This window comes from Pangasianodon hypophthalmus, chromosome 5 (genome assembly GCF_027358585.1).
Source record: "Pangasianodon hypophthalmus isolate fPanHyp1 chromosome 5, fPanHyp1.pri, whole genome shotgun sequence".
NCBI classification, from domain to species: domain Eukaryota; kingdom Metazoa; phylum Chordata; class Actinopteri; order Siluriformes; family Pangasiidae; genus Pangasianodon; species Pangasianodon hypophthalmus.
Genome location: NC_069714.1, coordinates 4,524,540 through 4,544,099, shown reverse-complemented (window position 1 = coordinate 4,544,099; position 19,560 = coordinate 4,524,540). Strand labels below are relative to the sequence as shown.

The following is a 19,560-nucleotide window of genomic DNA, read 5'->3' as shown; positions in this document are numbered from 1 at the left end:
TTTCCTAGCTGGAACGACAACTTTCTCTAAAAAGTCTGTCTACGGACTCTGTAGTTTACAGTGCAGGGCGTCAACAGTTATCCTGTCCAACATGACCTACTATTCCATACTGTATTTGGGTTTAAATCCGAAAGAAGGCAAGACATTTTTTTAAAAATTAAATATAAACCCTACCAGTCAGCCCCTGGAAACATTGGGAGAAAAAAAAAAAAAAAAAAAAAAAACAGAGGTAGAAATGCCAGCACTGTCAGCATGGTGTATGAATTCTGCCTCTGACAGTTCCTCAACCTCAGGTACATTACTATTCACAGCTCCATCAGATGAACACGGGAATCGTGCAGCTGTTATTTTTACCCACAATATTTTCTAATGAAGACGATGGTGTCTTTTGAAGGTTAAGTTGGCTGTATTTCCCCAAATATAAACCAACTAGTAGCCTAATTAAAACCACCATGACTCTGAACAGGTAGTTCCTAACAATGAATGAATGAGCTTCTCACGTGAGTGACTTGTTTCGGCACAGAGCGTGCCTCTACCGTGTCTTAACCATTTCGGGAAAGCTTTCTTAAAATCAAATAATTAAATAAAATGAAATAACAGTGCGCCTCCTACGTATATCTGTATCTGTATATGTTTAGTATACAGTATTAGTTCTATATCATCTAAATAATGTATCCAGTTACATCCTGATCACTTCTGCTACATCCATGGTGTTATTTGAACTTAACAAGGTGATATAAAAGTACCGTAGTAGTAATTACTCAAACTGATTTTAGTCACATTTCCTGTTCACACTCCCACCTCATGTGCAGACTCGCTCCATCTGCAGGGATGTATTTTTTTCTCCTGTGTGTTTATTTTCTTTAACACTGTTTATGTTACTACTAATAGAGATAAAGATGACTCTCCATCCATATCCAAGTGCTGAAACATTGATTTTGTTCTAAATGTTGGAGCTTCTGTACGAACCTACGTTTTCTCCCTCAGCTCCTTCAGTCGCTACCTTCTCGTTCGACGCCGGGTACGGGCCGACTGTGCTAAACGTTAAATCTCCGGTGCCGCTGAACGACCGCCAGTGGCACTGGGTCCGAGCTGAGAGGAATGTAAAGGAGGCGTCGCTGCAGGTGGACCAGCTGCCTCTGCGCTTCCTGGAGCCTCCAGCACACACACATATACGCCTGCAACTCAACAACCAGCTCTTCGTGGGTAAGCCGACTGGAGACCTAAAAATGGCCCAGAGAGGCAGAGAGAGGAGGCGTATTTTTCAGGAGCTGGATGCTTTTATTGTTCAACGTGAAGCACTATTATTCATGTAACATATTATTAATTTTTTTTTTTGGCTTGGGCTTTATGTACTTTTGTAAGACATTCCATATAATGATCCATTTCTAAAGCTTAGCAGCTAGGTATTATTATTATTATTATTATTATTGTTATATTGTTAGAATACATTTGTTAGAATAATATAAGAACATTTGATTTTAAGTTACAGGATAGATTTAAATCAAGGAGAAAACAGGTCTTAACTCTTCGATCTTCGGACAAAAGGATAAGACTGTGCTAGTTGTTTAGATTCGAGATGGATTTTTCACATATACAGTTCGAGATGTTTTGGAATGATTTGATTTGTATCCCTGCGTCTGTTGTTTTTCCTTCACTCTGAAATATTGGGTTGGATTTTTAATCGTGATAGATGGAAGGATGCCATGCGCAAAGCTTAATACACTATTGATGACCTAACTCGGCATTATTCTTATGAAGATAACAGAAATGCCTGGTGTGAGGCGTTTAGTAAAACAATGCGGCTCTCAGTCTTCCGTCTACTGCGTGTTGTTTTGCATTCTCTCTGCTCTCACAGATCTGGTGGTCATGAAGGTCATGTAAAAAAATAAAAAATAAAAAAAATAGCCATCGTAGCAAGTGAACATATCTTGAATATAGACAAATTTATCTAGGATTCCTTATTATAAAATTACAATAAACCAAATATAAGATCATTAAACCTATTTCTGGATATTATTACTCATTTCAAGCTTGTAGTTTTCTTATTCTATTGGCAGATAATTTTACTTCTTTTTAGAAATAAATGCTTAAAATGAGTAAAATTATCTGGCAATTATCTGAACGAGATTATTTCAAACTTGAAATGAGTACAAATGGCTTGAAACAGGGTTAATAATCTTATATTTGGTTTATTCTAATCTTATAATAGGAAATACTAGCTAACTGTGACTATATTCAAAGTATTTGCACTTGACAAGATGACATTTTTTGCAGTATAGGTCTATGAAGTCTACAAAGTCAGTCTTAAATGATCACCTGCAGTGTTTTTTTTATATATATAAAGGCGTCTGTGAGAGTGAATCTGATATACCGTGTTGTTTTCTTTGTTGTAGGAGGAACAGCCTCCAGACAGAGAGGCTTTCTGGGATGCATGCGAGCGCTTAATGTAAATGGCGTGACCTTTGACCTGGATGAGCGAGCCAAGGCGACCCCGGGTGTGAGCTCGGGCTGTGCGGGTCACTGCAGCAGCTCTGCGGGTGTCTGTCACAACCGGGGCCGGTGCGTGGAGAAGAGCACCGGCTATGTGTGTGACTGCACACACTCCGCATACGGAGGGCCCTCATGCAAGGAAGGTATAGCAACAATATTTATCAACTAGACAAGTAGCTGTGCTCCGAGAAAGGAAGAGGAAAAAAAAGGCACAAGGTATTTTGGTGGGAGCTTATTAGTCTAAGACACATGCACACTTGCCCAATTATTTACTATTTAGTGTCAATGAGTGGATTCACAGTTCTAAGTGCTTTCTCCTTAATGAACATTGCCGGAATAATCTGATGAAAAATTCAGAGCTCCACTTTTACAAGATTGTAAACACTAAAATATGGTAATTAACGTAGCCCGTTAATGAGCAACACTTGCCTGTACATTCACCTCTCAGATGTGATGAAACGGCGGTGCAACATCACTCCGTCAGGTGTTCAGTGTCATTTACATAAGCAATTTGTGTAATATTTAATGCTTTGCGCTAGGATATAAATTCCACCATGAACTGCAGAGACGGCTCTCACAAGGTTTTCTGATGCGATATCAGATTGCTTTGATGCCCCAGAAATGGTGGGAAACGCTGTAGAAGTCTGCTGAGTGAGAATTTTCCCCTGTGATGTGTGAAATTCAAAACAAAACCACTTTCCTTTCACATCTTTCAAGTCAATAAAAGCCCGGCCTCCCATCACGACAATGCAATTAGGCGATATTGACTCGTCTTAACCTTGTTACACATCTGGAGTTGATGGTTCTTGTTCCTCGCGGCTGGGCTCGTGTGGGTGGAACAGTCTTGCGCTGGTCTTTAAACAGAGCTTATTTCACTTATTATGAAATGGACATGGAAAATAAAATATTCATAGATACCAGAAGCTGATGCAGATATGGACAGACTAAATGAAATAGTGAAGAAATTCAAGTGGAAAAAGGCATGCTTATAAAAAAAAAAAAAAAAAAAAAAAAAAAAACGTCCTTTCACCCTGGCCTTGCATGACGCTGCCAAGATCGGCATGCAAATCAAGCACTCAGAGAGCTGATCAAAGCCTGAGACGATAAGGCGAGAAAGCAAAGCTCCTATTCTTTGGCTCGTCTTTGTGCAAGTCCATTACTCATCTTGGTTGCTATTATAATCATGCACACTATTCTGTGCTTGGGAGGAAGAGAAAAAAAAAAAAAAACTCAAGCCAAGATATTCTACATAAATATATGCCACTTCTGGTATATCCAGACTTCTGGTATATAACAGACTATGCGTGGCATAATTTCTTGGTAAAATGAAAGGACAGGGGTTCCATCAGAGAGAATGCAGCTTGAGTGCTTTTCATATAAATGTTCATCTTGATGTGCACTGAAGAGCTGTCATGTTTCTGTCACTGCAGCCATAAGTAATCCAACGCTCATCCATTTCTGACTGAGAATATGCTGTACAGTGTGAAATAGTATATGCAATTTATAACTGACAGTTGTGTAAATAGATCACAGAATGTCAGAAATACCTATCTGAGGAGATCTGTACTGTACTATGACTGAGATTTACAGCACATTCAGAAAGCATTATTTTTTCCCCTCACTTTGCTGCATTACAGATTCACTTTACGTGGATTAAATTCATCTTCAAAAAAAAAAATATAAAAAAATACTCCATCGTGTAAAAGCATAAGCAAGTTCACATCTCATTCACACCATCATTCAAACCCTTTACTCAGTGCTTTGTTGATAAACATAAGGTATCCTGACTTCTGGCACATCTGGATTTGTGGATCTTCTCTCATTTCTCGTTGGAGAACCTTTCAAGCTCGATCAGCTTGAATGAAGAGCGTCGAAGGGCTGCTATTTTCGGGTCTCTCTAGAGATATTCAATCAGGTTCAGATCTGTGCCAGCCCTGCCTTGTCTTATGTTTCAGATCATCTTGATATTGGAAGGTGAACCTTCGCCCCAGTCTGAGGTCCTGAGGGCTCTTGAGCAGGTTTTCCTCAAGGATGCCTCTATCCTTTGATCCATTGATCTTTCTTCCCCTTTTTTCCAATTCTGACATGCCTTCTAGTCCTGCTACAAAAAAAATCTCTGGTGCTTGGTTTTCCCTGGTTGTAATGCTTGATATTCAGTCCATTGTGGCCATATAATCTTGTTTCTCATGACCTTTAGGTGCTTTTTGGCAAATGCCAAGTGAGATATTAGTGTGCCTTTTACTCAGAAGTGGCTTCTATCTGGTCAGTCTGACACAAAAAAAAAAAAAAAAAAAAAAAAAAACTTAGTGGAGCGATGATGAGATGATTGTCCTTCCGGCAGGTTCTTCCATCTTTGGAACCTTTGGATTTCTGTCAGAGCGACTTTTGAGTTCTTGCTCACTTCCGTAAAGCCGTTCTCAGCCCTTTGATTGAGCTCGAGTCCTAGGAGGGGTTTAAACGTCTTTCATTAAAAAAATGATGGAAGCCATATTGTTCTGTCGGAGCTTAAATGCTGCAGAAATGTTTTGCTGCCTTTCCCCAGATGTGCGTCTTAACACAGTCCTGTCTCTAAGGTCTATGCTCGATGGCTAGTTTTTTTTCCAATCCAAGGTTTGACGATGATAAATGAAAACAGGATGCACCTGAGTGCACCTCAATTTCAAGTGTCAGAGTAAAGGTTTTGAATACTTGTGTAAATGAGATATTTCAGTTTTATCTCTCCTGCAACCCACGCTTATTTGCATTCTGTCTGTGCTTCTCTGGCTAGGCTTTGCTTTAGGAGAAGTGTCTTAAGAGTAAATGCCTTTAAATGCCCAGGTTTTACAGCAAAATAAATAAAAAGTGGTCCACAAATTTCACCGAAGCAAAATTATCGCACCTCTGATGTTGTTTTCCCTTTAAATACAAATGTATCTGCTAACAAATCTGCCTTTTCTCTTTCCTGCCAGAGGTGTCTGTTTCCTTCGAGAGGGGTTCCTCGGTGACGTACACATTCCAAGAGCCTTTCTCCGTCATACAGAACAGGACGGCCCAGGTTTCCTCCTCGTCCTCCGCATACAGCAAGTCCAGAGACAACATGGCGCTTAGCTTCCTCACCACACAGAGTCCTGCTATGCTCCTCACCGTCAACACCTTCACCCAGCAGTACGTAGCGGTTATCCTCGCTCGCAATGGTAAGAGGTACAATTGGTCTCCAAAAGTGTACACTCAATAGTGCAATAGTAGCTGCGAACAATTTAGCGCAACAATTTAGCACTGGCTCGGTCACGCAATAATTGTGACATGTTGTGAAACAGCGGCAATGAGAGATAACATGTCATCGTCTGTAGTGCGTACAACTCAGAGTTTAAAACAATTAGCCTGTGAAAGATTTATAACTCTCATATTGATATTGTCTTTTGCTAATTAGACGGGTGCCATGAGGCCATCGACTTCTAGAGTCTGCTCTATAATCATGAGCTATTCAAAATGTCAGCTCAAGCAGCCTTGCGGTTAAAACAGTCTCTTTGTAAACGAGCGCAGCCTCACAGCCGAAACCATTAAATGCGATTTATGTTGCGTTCAAGTGCCCCACTGAAGCTCAAACTTCCCATTTGCCTAAACGCCATGACAAGGTGACTGTTGATTTGCTTTGCCAGGGGACACCATTTCGATGCCTTTTCCTGGCATGAACTCTCCCTGCTGTTGCTGACATCCATGGCGCAGGATTGTGATGTGTCTTGAAACATTGCTAACTTACAAACACAAGGGCACACATTTTTAAGCTATATTTTGGGGAGGGGGGTTCACGGAGCTGAGATCTCGCCAGTTTATCCATTTTTTCTCTCATCGTTATATTCCGTGTGTTGCACAACAAATGTACCATTAGTCTTTGTGATATGAAAAAGAGATAAGAGATTGAGAGATAAAAAAATCAGTAAGCCTGAAGCTAATAGCCTGAATCGTTGTATGAAGTTTGATGGATGTGGATGTAAATTTTTCTGAGAGAAGCAAGAGTTTGAGAAAATGCCTGTAGTCAAAGGCGGAAAGATGGAAAAAAAAAAGGAAGCATGGGCTCAAAACAAGTGTCTCCAAGTCAACAGAGCCTTAGGCTTTTGAATTTTAGTGCTAATAGGTTGGAAATTCTAAGCAAAATCAAAAAAGTCAATCATATATTAGTGTAAAAAAAAAAAACAAAAACAAGGCATTGGAGAGGTACAGAAAGTAAGAACTGGCAAAACCAGTCACTGCTTTATTTAGACTGACACTGATGCCATATCGTACCATAATAAAGGTACAAAAGGCTCTACATTTTTAAAAACACCCACTGCTCTGTAGATTTTCCCCCACGTTCAATCTTAAGCTTATTCAGTTCATCTGAATCTTCCATACTGCTCGTATGTGCAGTTCGAGCAGCAGGGGTGCCAGACAGAAACAGCGGAGCAAAGAAAAGTTCACTCTCACAAACTTCCAGGAAGTTTGTTTGAAGCTAGAAGCCTGAAGATATTAAGATATTAAAATATTAAGTTCTACGAAGCTCAACAGCAATAGCTGTATCATCTAAAGCTCAAAACTCTCAGGAGAAAGCTCCAGGAGTAAGTAAGTAAGAAGTTTGGCAAGTTGGTTTTATCAGCATAAATGACTGTTGTATTAAAGCTGAATGGCTGATTACAGAAATATTGTCACTTCCCTCTCAGATTTTGCTTAAAATTAGATAACCTGTGCTTGCCTCCCACGTGTAACGTGTTGAATCTGTTACCAAGAATGCCTTTGAAAAGTTTAACTTTATAAAAAGTGCTGAGTCACATAATCTGATTTTTTTTTTTTTTTTTTTTAACCTCCTGACCAATCAGGTCACAGCTCATGGAGCAAGCGAGAAAACAACAGGGAGGACAAATTGCCAGTGAAAAATTAGTTATATTAGTGAGCAAATATAAGGAGATTTATGTTATATGGTGAATTGAAAATATTTTGTTGCATAACTGAAAAAATATAACTAAAAATAATTTTTTTTTTGAGCTGTTCGCCTATACACAATGTGACGGTTCTGCTTTAACTGTGGCTGCTTACAGGGAAGTTGCACAAGCAGCACCTCATTTTTTCATATCTGCACAAAAGGCACTCTGTGGCTAGCACTATTTCTGGAAAAAAAAAAAAAAGTACCAAATTCCAAAGTGGCCTTCTGGACATAAACTTTTTTTTTTATTTTATTTATATCTTAATTTATGCTGTATCATCTGAAGGTAGAATTTCCTAGCTGTAAGCTGTATTTCATGCATTACAATAAAAAAAAAAAAAAAAAAAAAAAAACAGAATAGCAGAAAGCTCACACAAGACTTTTAATGTTATTGTTATTTTGTTAAGTGCATGAAACAATTTGGAGACCTGTTTGCACACACACACACACACAGGGTTGATGAATGCCCTGTAGCTCCTCTGCAGTCAGAGTGTTATTGTGCTAAACCCAATCGCATGCTCAGTTCACGCCTTTGTAAATAGTGAAGGATAATGCAGCACGTTATCCTCCGTAATCCTCCACGTACAAGCCTAGTCCGACAGCCTCTCAAATACATTGTAATGCACCATTTTTAAGGCTAAGAGCAAAGCTCAGAATTGACCCCGCTCCACTTGATCAGACAAAACCCTTTTTGTCTCTCGGCTCCTGCACGTCATGTGTGTGGGCGAGGTACTAAAGTGTGTATTGACACATCAGCATTGAGCAAAGAGCTAGAGGCAGAGATGAAATTAATATTTATAAAACTTTGAGAGAGACCACCAGGGCCCATCAACCCATATAATATATATATATATATATATATATATATATATATATATATATATATATATATATATATATATATATATATATATATATATATATATATATATATAGATGGTGTGTGTGTGTCTGAGTGCCACATTCCTGCAGAATGCCTTTGGATATCTTATGATAATGTCAAAAAAACCCAGGTGACTTCAAAGTTTGTATTCTGTGAATTCAGCCTTAAGGTTTAGCTCTAGGGAAAAAAATGACCTGCAGTAATGGTGTAACAAAATAAGCACATAATTTTTCGTTATTAGCGACGTATTATAGCAGTTACTTTAGGGATAGTTCAGCAAAAGAAAAAGAAAAGATCCCTGTGAACATGGCGAACACTGAACACTGTTGTGATCATAACTGTTAATATCCATTCGTAGTTTCCATTCATTGTCATTTATGTGATGTTGGCTCCTCTCGGGGAACAAACTATAATTTTTTTAAGTGAATTCCGGCTACATGAAGTGTCTGATTTATTTCATGCTTTAGGGAGTCTGCAGATTTGGTATCAGCTTCATAAGGAGCGAAGGCCCAGTGTGTTCAGCCCTGTGCTCACTAGTCTGGCAGATGGGAAGCTTCACCGACTCCGACTTCACAGAGAAGGAAAAGATGTCTATGTGCAGGTTAGTGAACACTACAGCAGATCAGACTGAACACTGTAACAGCGTACAGTGGACTTGAGTCCGATCTGTTCTTAAGTAGACGTGAATTGTATTTTGCACAGTACATTTACACTGTATTACATTCTGACAATCAAGAAAGCAATTCTGCACTTGACTCACTGTCTGCTGAGTGAATGGTGCCACATGGATACCATAAAGCAGCTAAAATTTTCTGCAGTTACATAAAATTCCTTGCTTGCAAAAGGTCTGGATAAGTAGCTAGCATAAGTGAATAGTGACAACAGTTAACTTTTAATGCTTAAACCATTAATAATTAGCTTATGGCTATAAATAGGACAATTTAAAGTGATTATGTTCATAGTGGTGTTTCACGTTACCACTTTTGACTAGTTCCATGAGCTATATATATATATATATATATATATATGTGTGTGTGTGTGTGTTTGTGTGTGTGTTTGTATGTTTGTATAAGCCTGCTTGCTAATCAGACAAGAGATGAGAAAATAAAACGAAAATGTAATAAAGTCTGTGAAACCTCTCTCCTTTCTAACCCTGTAGCTAGTCTCGGCTCTGTGAAGTTGACACCCCATATAAATAAATTTTCACCAAAACTATACTATGCGTTTGTGCTGGTTTGGCGTTCAAGATATTAGACATTCTTTTTTTGGCTGTGTGACGTCACTCTCCACCCCATGTCGTCCAAATCGTATCAAATCGGTGCCGTTCGTTTGTGCTCGACTTGTGCCGGTTTGTGCTGTTAAAAGAAACGCGGTTACAAGGATTCTTTCTTAAATATAACAAACAACTAACCTTCCTTCAGGTGCCGTTACGTCACTCTCCATCCCACGTCGTCTAAATCGCTTCTGTTTTGTGCCGTAGAAAGAAACAACATAACTTGTTCCCATCTTTAGACATTAGCTATGTTTAGACTTCACGCGGCGCTGCGCAGACCGATCGGCGTAGACACCGAAGTACCGCGAGAACGATTGGAGAACTACGCAGTACTGATCGCACAACTCTGCTCTCGCGGTACTTTGGTGTATAGTTACGTTGTTTCTTTCTACGGCACAAAACAAAGCGGAGAGTGACGTTCTTCTTGTATCTCATGAAGGGAAGTTACATCGTTTGTTTTAACGGCACAAACGAACAGCCAGTTTGGAGCGATTTGGACGACATGGAGTAGAGAGTGACGTAACGGCACCTGAAGGAAGGTTAGTTGTTTGTTATATTTAAGAAAAAAAATCCTTGTAACCGCGTTTCTTTTGACAGCCACCTGTTTGGGGTGATTTAAACGACATGGGGGTGGAGAGTGACGTCACTGCTCCCACAATTCTTCTCGTTATATCTCGGGAAGGAAAGTAATTACAGGGTTTGTTTTAATGGCACAAACCGGAACAACTCGCGCACAAACGAACGGCACCGATTTGATACGGATTTGGACGACACGGGGTGGAGAGTGACGTCACACAGCCAATAAAAGAATGTTTAATATCTTGAACGCCAAACCAGCACAAACGTTCGTTTTTGCAGCGCAAATCAGCACAAACGCATGGTATAGTTTTGGTGAAAATCTGTTTATATGGGGTGCCGACTTCACAGAGCCGAGACTAGTCTCTGGTCTAATGAGCAGCCTTCAGCTAAATCATTTACATAAATGCCTGTGTTTGGATAAACCACAACAGAGGATCTGCTACAGAAACTGCACTCTTTCATGTTTTGAAAACTGGAGTCGCTGAATTATAGCCAGTGTTTATCAGCTCTGCTACACTACTTTTAAGGACTTTTCATGTCTGCCAGTTGAAGACCCCTGGCCTTAGGCTGTGGACTTCTCAAAACCAATTCTCCCCCTTGCTTCAGTGAATAATCTCAGCCGGATACTATAGATTTCTCCTAAGAGTTTTAGAACCACTGTCGTAATCATAAAGACTGTCCTGTGCTCATCCTAGCAGTTTTATTCACAATCTGTTCATACTAAACATTCTTTTCAACACATTCAGCACTGTTTGTCTTTACTCTTCTACACCTGTATACTGTAATGATAATACTCTGTGTTATAATCTCACCATCCGGGTGTCACCCAGTAGAGGATCGCAGTTCCAGAGTCACTCTGAGTTTTTGTCTGCTTTTTTTTGTTTTTGCTAGGTTGATCAAGACAATAAAAAATACACCCTCTCACAGGACACTGACTTTAACTCGATGAGATCACTAACCCTAGGAAAAATTACAGGTAAGAGAATGATGTACGGAAGGCGTTCTACAGAAAAAAAGTGATTGCGTGCCTTACTATATATATATATGTTTAATTCAGTGTATCTTTTCCTTTCTTAGTTTAAACCTGACACAATGACTGAATGAATGTGTCTTTTATTATTTAAAAAAAAATAGAATGCTAAAATTTGTCCCTCTGCTTATCATGTCTCTCCCCAAGCAGACTTATATCCATGGAAATTTGCACTTTTGTCATTAAGCGAAGGCCAAATGGATTTTTAAGTACACCCTGCACTTTTTCCCCCTACAGAGACGTTAATCTTTTATTCAAAAACTCAAAAGTGTCAGACTTGTATTCGGGAGATTAAATATTAATTCATATGACAAAACAAGGTTACGTTCCCGAGAGACTGCACCGGCTTTGAAAACAGTGCTTTTGACTAAAAACTGACATTAAATCATCAAAAAGACTTTGCAAGTCCAACTTTAACGTTGCCATCCTTCGATATTCTTGGCCGTGTCGTGACAGTTTCACGTCTTGATAGTTTCATTAATAGTCTTCAGAAACCGTGTACCATATTTTCCAGTCATTTTGGCTCAAATGATTGGCAAGTACAAGTGCTAGTAATAATGACCATTACCACTTTAATCATATCATTTTTCTTAGCAGGAACTGATGCACTGGACGAGGAAGTAGCGCAAGCAGGATCCAGAGGTTTCATCGGCTGCTTTTCATCTGTTCAGTACAATCACGTAGCTCCACTAAAGGCAGCGCTGCTGAACCGCGGGAGCTCTTTGGTCAGCATACGAGGCCATTTGCTCGAGTCTAATTGTGGAGCGCTGGCAGATTTATCAACCTCTAAATCCCGTCTAGGTATTTTCTTTTTCTTTTTCTTTCAAGGAGCTACTGTTTTTAGACGCTGTTAAAACACAAACCTCCTGGATTAATACTATATACAAGGCTAAAAGCAAGTTTGTAGATCTGTCTCTGATAGATGACTGTTTGTCCTCATTCTGCAGACCATGTGGAAGAGGTGGGGACAGACAACAAGCATCACAAAGAAGACCCCCAAAGAGATTCAGCGGTAATTGGAGGTGCGGTATATATTCACAATCCGCTTTATTGCGTCATTTGTAAGATTCGCTGGAGTGTGTAATTAGCACAAGCTATCCTTCAGGTTCTTTGTGTTCATCTTTTCTTTTAGTGGATTCTATTTCTGAAACGTGTAATGACTATATTGATTATGTTTTGTGTGTTGTGCGTACCGATAAAGGAGCGCGGTAATAAAATACCCCCCAGAAAGCATCACGAGAGAGTCTCACGTGCTTTATTGTTGGTTTTTCACATAATATAGAGCTAATTGTGGCGTAGGCTAGCGAATGAAAATAGACACAAAGATCTAATGTTTCCTTATTTTCAGCATCATTTCTCATATTATTGCTAATAGGATTTTAGAAATTAGCAGGATGAATTCAAAACAAAACCTATTCTTTGATGAATCGAATGAGCCTTAAGACCCAAGTGGGTCACTGTTGTATAATATTCCTCCAGTATTAAACCACAAACCAGGGCTTGAATTATGAACACACAATGATCAGGTAATAAGCTAAACCTCTTCTCTGGCTGCAGGCGTGGTCACAGCTGTGGTGTTTGTAACGCTGTGCTTGCTGGCTGTGATGGCACGCTTCCTATACCAACACCGGCAGATCCGGAGGACCACCAGCATCCAGGAGAAGGAGCACAGGCGCAGCCTTGAAGCTGCCTACAGGGCAGAACTTCACCTGAACCAGTCTATAAGGGACAGTATGAAGGAGTACTACATCTGACGGACATTAAAAGCCTTGTAGCCGCCGATCGTCCCTCCTCAAGTTTAGTCCTTCTGCACGCTTGTGGTGTGGACCTTACCTAGCACGAGCTGCGTGGAGAAGATCCTTCACTAATGGAGCTTTGGAGACTGTAGGGATCTTTGGATCTAGGTAGGTAGTAGCTAGTAGATGCCCAACCTGTTGGCCCGGAGTAGCGGGTCTGGGTTGTGCTGTCTGGTTATGGTGTTATCAGGAAAGTCCCTGCATTTCTTGGACAATATTTCTTTGAGGAAACCCTAAAAAAGAAGCAGTATCTGGCTATTTTTTGAGACTTTTGGACATAAAGTGTAATGCTATTATCCACAATCTTGCCACCCCTCTCCCTCCCCCTCCCCAAGACCTACAAGGCCTACTGCAAGAGTATGGTTGGAAATTCTATTTATTCATTCTTCATTGCACTTCTTCATTTGTTTTCCTGAAAATTATTATTTGATCGTGTCCATTAAGACTTTAATGTAGAGAAGGCTAAATATTATCCATGAATGTAGGCAGAGATCAAGAATGTTTTCAGAGTTTTACATTTGTGTAGAACAGGAGTGTCAGACTCAGGTCCTGGAGGGACGTCTAGAACCGGAGTGTGACAGCCCTGGAAGATGGGTCCAAAACTTTTACCCATTATGTTGGTAAAATGTAAATTTGAATATAAGGTAATGTGAATCATGATGTCTCCGTAAAACTATTATATTTAAAAAAAAACAAACAAAAAAAAAAAAAAACACAACTTTGTCAATGTTATGGTGTGAAATGTCATGCCATCTTTCCAATGACTGAAACTTGAAATGGCATTTTCTCTATATAGTCAAAGTCTAGTCATTTGGAAACCTTCCCGCATGTTAAAGTTAAGGTTGGTGTTCTCACAGTAACTGAGCGGATTGACAACCAACAGTTTGGCAAAACTTAGGTCATTAAACTCAACCAACTCGACAAACGACTCTGACACTACCAGCCTTTAAATAATACCTCATCATCCTTGGTTTTAAATTGTATAACCATTATTCTGTCTTCTTAAAACAGTGTTTCAGTAAATGTATGCCTTTTTCTACATTTTTAGCTTTTATTTCAAACCAAATGCTTACCGTGAAAAGCAGAACACCTGTCAGAGTTAGTAGTCAGAAACAATAGTACTGTAGTCAGAAATGAAAACGGTTGAAGCACAGAAGTCGGGTGCTGCTAAGCAGCGCTTTAACTGGTGTGACATGCTTACATTTATTCACATGATCTCTTCACAAAACGATTCATCTATTCCTGTTCCACTCTTTTATCATCACTTTGTTTTTCCTTTTTTTTTTTTAAATGAAAGTGTCCTTTAATATGTTACTCCCTCTATTTTCTACCTACCCAATATGGATTATTTTAGATGGCCTGTTTTGTATAATTGTACAGCTATACTGTAAATAAATATATGTTTAATAAAAAAACATTTTTCCCAGCTTTTTACTGTTGTCAGCAGTTTAATAATTTATCTGAAAAGAAGGGAGATTAATGCTGCTATAACTGTTTTTATGCCTTCAGTTGAATGGAAACAATTTATTACCATCATGACAGAAAAAAAAAAAAAAAAGACACAAGAAGGACCCTAACTAAATTGGACATTATTTTTAATACAGGTAGATGAAAAACACATCCCTGGAATGCCATAAATATGATCCCTTTGATTGAAATAAAGCACTCTGAAAGGCGTACACCACCCTTTATGTAACACATTGGACAGTCACACCAATGAGCAGCATCAAAGCCTTCCATTTACCTAAGCATGCAAATTTACCCTGATAATGCTTTACATAGATGCTTAGAAATTGTTAAGGTCCATTGCAAATATTTGACGAAATTATACATCATCAACCATGGAACATTACTCATGCAAATATGATATAATGAGTGTCTGATCACAAGCATTACTACAGAGACAGTCAGTTGTTTTTTTTTCTCCCCCCCAGTTAATTTTCTTCTTCAACTGGTATTCATTTAACCATTTATTTAGATCCTATAACGTCTCAGAACAGCAGCATTTCTTATAGGTAAAGTAAATAGAATAAAATGGTTATACCTTGAGTAGCTCTGAGAAGTTCAATCCCCACACAGAAGTATTCAGTTCACTGGGCCACTGAGGAAGCGAAGAAGCCATGGTTTCAATATCAGCTGCTTACTCTGATTATGTGCATGTTACACCAGTTTGTGGCAGCATAACAACAAATACCAAATCTCCCCGGCCCAACAATAGCAATAATACCACTCTTAACTAGGTAATTATAATTAATTTCATCACACAGTGGCTGTATGCCTCGATCTACACATTCCTTCTCATAGGGACAAAAACAAAAAAAAATCCACAGATAATACATGGTACAAACGAGCCCCATGATCCTGAATTCTCACTACAAGGCACATTTTTAGCATTTCTCTGTTCCAAAAACCAAATTCTGGTAATTAGCTGATGAGCTGAGTCAGGTGTGTTGGGTGCCTTGAACAGATGGCTTTCAATCATCCTGATTAGAGCATTTTGTGCAAAATCAAACACTTTTTCTGCGTCCCAATTCACCTAATATCCATCCTAAATAGTATCCGAGATTAGAATTAGTGTCCTAAATAGTACTATGTTGAAATGAGGATCCCAGAGGTACCCGGATGGTCTACTATTTCCGGGTGTGGTTTTTCAGGTGTGGATCTGTGGACACTTTTACCCACAACTCCTTGTGCGAGGGAGGAGTTTTGTGACAGTTTGCTTTGCCAATTTCAACCTGCAAACATGGCGGACAAGTGTAACGTCGGTGATGCGTCTTCAGTATTTAAGTCTAAGAACTTAAATGTTAAGCACTAACCAAAGGTTTTTATTGTCATGGAAGATTAATGGTTGGATGTTGTGTAAAATGAGTACCATGTTTACCTTGTAGGGTCAGATGAAGAGACTGAATGCCTGATAAAATGGGGCGTTGCAAATGACTCCCTTTTCACTGGAAAAAGAAATAAAAGTTATTGTATTTTGCTTCTGTTGTTACACACATCATTAAGCATAAACATCAGAACCAGTCTCCTTATGAAAGAACTACAACTGATAGATATGCGACGAAGCGCTGCTTCTCTCAGGAATAAGGTAGGATGCATTTTAGAGAGGTGTAAACGTGAAACGTAGAAAAATAAATCAAGGGAATGATAAATTAAATGATATAGTATAAACTACCCAAGGAATAATGAATGAGGAGTTTGTTTACGGTGACAGTGAGCGAAACTAAGCAATGACGTTCTCTTCTATTACATGACGTGTTAATATGTCCCAGTACTTGCATACTCTTTTGCTACACACTCAAAAGTATGGACTTTGTCTTCACAAAAAGAGTGCATACTTTTAGTGCATAGTATAAGTAGATGAATAAGGATGCAGCATTTGTTCTAGAGAAAGCACCAGATGATGAGAATTAGTGTAGGAGGGTGATCCAAATAAGAAATAAACATATGTCCAGTGCATGTACTCAACAGATTTTTAGTGAAATCTATTCAACAAAAATGCAATCTGTACATTAAAAGATTTGCATGATTAGCTTAGGCTGGTTGGGATGTAACTCTTCCTGCTGTCCTTCTCCATCCAACTCACTTCAGTGATTATAGATTTTGAGTAATTACATCCAAATACAGTATAACTCTTCAATTCATATTTTTAAAAAAGATTACACACTTATTACCCAGCAAAATTGGCATATATTACGTCACTGGACCACAATGCATAAATAGTACTGTAGAAAATAACATCTTCTAGCAACCTTAGTGTTCTCCACTTTGGCCCTCTAAAAGAACCCTTAAAATTTATATGTGGAAACTGACAATAACAATGTGTAGAGATGAAAACATTTTTCCCAGGTTTTTGCATACACAGGCCATTCAAGGCCCATTAAAACATATTAACATATCTCATCTTTCAAAACTCATGTGGGCTGTAGTGCACTGCTAAAAGTCTGGTATAAAAAAGAGAGCAACAATAGATGACCATGTCACTGGAGTCAAGATGGCGCGAGTTATTGAAATGGATAATCTGCCATTTGCCATCATTTGCACCCCGTTCTGTGTCTGCGCTACTGTACTGAACGTCTTCTTCATTTTTTGCCTCTGTAAGCCAGCTGCGGGAGTGAACGTTCGTCAACCTTTGTACCTGTTACTAACTGCAGTGTTAGGCAATTCAATAGTTCAGCAATTGATTGCCATGATCTCAGTTGTCCTGTCCTTTTTATCACCACCTGACTGGCTTCTCGTAGTAAACGTGGCAATAATCTTCCAAACCTACTGCTCCAGTTTCTCAATCAATGCTTGGATCAGCATTTTTTACTACATGAAGATCGTTCCACAACACTGGAAAATCTTCATCTGGGTTAAGAAAAACATGAAAGCCATAGTTTTTGCTGGATTTCTCTTTGACCAGACCTTGCTTACGTCTGCGTTATCGGTGGGTACCGCATCGTACATGATACCATCACCAACAGACAATTTGAATGAGACAATGTTACCAGGAAGAACAGTTGTAAATAGCCATCTATACATGGTGTCTACTGAAATGTTTTTGGTTTATTTAATTTGCCCATCCTTCTCACTGTCAATCTCTTGGGGCAGAACATATTTCTACCTGCGGAGACATATCAAGAGGATGGAACAGACTACTGGTTCTTCCTCTCATCCTCAGCAGAAGAACCATATGCGGGTGACTGTCATGGGCATAGTGCAGGCTGCTCTGTTCATCCCCACCAGCCTGTATGCCATGGTCATGGCTTTGCTCTTCTCAACTCTTTATGAAACACTGGATAATAACAAACATATCACAATGACAATCGTGTCCATATCTAACTTGGCAAATATTTCGTGTTTGGGCTTTTCTCAGTCTGTTTTTCGGCTCAGGGTGATCGCTTTATTGAAGAGAGTGAAAAAGGCTTTTGGCTTGATGGACCAAACTTAAATTTTATTGTGCATATATTTGTGTACAACACATTGTAAAACTATCTATATCTATATAACTGTATCATTAGCATTGACTAGAAAACTTACTGGGTAATAATGACATTTAATCATCACACTTATTCTTCTGTTAACTCACTCGAGCTCACTTTATGTTAATGCTTAGTTTTTCCATGAAACTTTTGAATCATTTCAAGCGTAGCACACAGTAATGTATACAATACAGTGGTATTTTTAACTACAGAACAACGTGCCAATTTTATTTGATCTGTTGTCGTGTGAATTTGTGAGCAGAACTCCCTCCAAAATTACCAGGGTTTTGAAGAAAAATCCTCAAACAGCTACAAGAATCAATCTATGCTTTATCAAGTTGCTTCTTTTATAAAGCTTTGGCAATGGCATGATGCAATCCTCAGAAACATAATAAAAGATAGGAAAAAGATAGCACTATTATAACTCACTATCATAAAACTGGCATGTATCTAAAATGCACTAGCTACAGTTTTGGCTGAAATAAAATGAGACTGAAAAAGTTTTGTTATAGTTTTTGGGCATGAACTTACTTCATAAATGCATATTGAACAAGTGCATTGTACCTTATCTACCTAGAACACACTTGGCTGGACACGTGGAGAACTTTGGGACCATTTTTCTCCTTTTCACTTAGGCTGTGTTTTTTACAGTTTTTCTGCCAGTCAGCACAAAGACAGCAACGAAATACACTGCATTGGTAGGTTTAAGGGGTTAGAGACAAATAAACATTCTGCAAATCTACGAACAGCATTGCTGATTCTAGGGTAGTCGTGTCACAGCGTTTTTTAATCATTATGGCCAAGGTAGCAAATTAAATGAGTAATGTATTTTAGCTGAGAAGTAAAGCCCACAGTAGCTTACAAGGTGACCTGACGTGAACACAAGTGACGATCTGAACATGAATGCAGTACAGTGGTCAAAGAAATTAGCATCTTCAGCGTACACAGCTTGAAATGAATATGGAAGCTACATATTTGGCTGCTAAAAAGAAAGGCTTCCACAGATGTCATCTGGAGCAGTCAGGCTTTGTTGACCCAGATGCACTGAATCTGCACTACAAGGACACACGCTCCATAGCACTATACAGACTTGAAATGGTACATCACAGAACTGAAGGTCATGCATCACCTAATTTGAAGAAAGTGCATCATGTTACGAATACAAGTCAGTCATTTCCGCCAAGCAAATCAGGCTGGATTTACTACTATTCACGTCTTCTTGAGTGCATTTGCTTCTGTAACTGCCTTACACTTAGCTCCATTTACTTCCCTGGACAAAGAAATTGGCATTGATTTCGGAAGTTGCTATTCACAGAACAGAGACATTGAAAGATGAATAGATACAGCATTATCTAGATACAGTACATACATGCACTTATATTAGAAAATTTACGACCATTTTGAACTCAAAGAACTTACCATTAACTTTGTCTATGTAATGTGTCTGGTCATTGACCTTACCTCTCTTTCCTCTTTTGTCAGTTTTGCAGACAGTTTAGACACTTTAGTACAGTGAGGTCCAAAAGTCTGAGATCACTAGTGAAAATGCTATTGTTTGGCATTCTTTTTTAATTGAATACAAAGGTTTTCATTATAAATGACATCA

The 19,560-nt window shown here is 38.9% G+C and overlaps 2 protein-coding genes across 3 annotated transcripts in view; both read left to right on the top strand.

The window, feature by feature from the left end:
• The window catches only part of cntnap5a (contactin associated protein family member 5a), a 115,280-nt gene extending 100,872 nt beyond the window's left edge, over positions 1 to 14,408 (top strand). The window contains exons 17-24 of one of the 2 annotated variants that reach the window (XM_026936716.3): positions 988 to 1,206; positions 2,397 to 2,636; positions 5,442 to 5,666; positions 8,780 to 8,913; positions 11,056 to 11,140; positions 11,792 to 11,995; positions 12,142 to 12,216; positions 12,752 to 14,408. In XM_026936716.3, the coding sequence (XP_026792517.1) occupies positions 988 to 1,206; positions 2,397 to 2,636; positions 5,442 to 5,666; positions 8,780 to 8,913; positions 11,056 to 11,140; positions 11,792 to 11,995; positions 12,142 to 12,216; positions 12,752 to 12,948 (1,379 nt within the window). In that variant the 3' untranslated portion in view covers positions 12,949 to 14,408. Of the gene's footprint in view, positions 1 to 987; positions 1,207 to 2,396; positions 2,637 to 5,441; positions 5,667 to 8,779; positions 8,914 to 11,055; positions 11,141 to 11,788; positions 11,996 to 12,141; positions 12,217 to 12,751 lie in introns of both variants that reach the window. The other variant, XM_026936707.3, reaches the window with a different exon arrangement.
• Positions 14,409 to 16,971: 2,563 nt separating this feature from the next.
• On the top strand, positions 16,972 to 19,015 carry LOC128318421 (uncharacterized). The gene is made up of 2 exons (XM_053234443.1): positions 16,972 to 17,433; positions 17,584 to 19,015. Exons 1-2 carry the CDS (start codon positions 16,985 to 16,987, stop codon positions 17,921 to 17,923), a joined length of 789 nt encoding a protein of 262 aa, XP_053090418.1. The 5' UTR covers positions 16,972 to 16,984; the 3' UTR covers positions 17,924 to 19,015.
• The last annotated feature ends 545 nt before the right edge of the window (positions 19,016 to 19,560 follow it).

Coding starts and splice junctions, on each gene's coding strand:
- LOC128318421 (XM_053234443.1), top strand. CDS start 16,985: ATGGCGCGAGTTATTGAAATGGATAATCTGCCATTTGCCATCATTTGC. Junction 17,434..17,583: donor TTATCGGTGGGTACCGCATC/GTACATGATACC, acceptor CTCTTGGGGCAG/AACATATTTCTACCTGCGGA.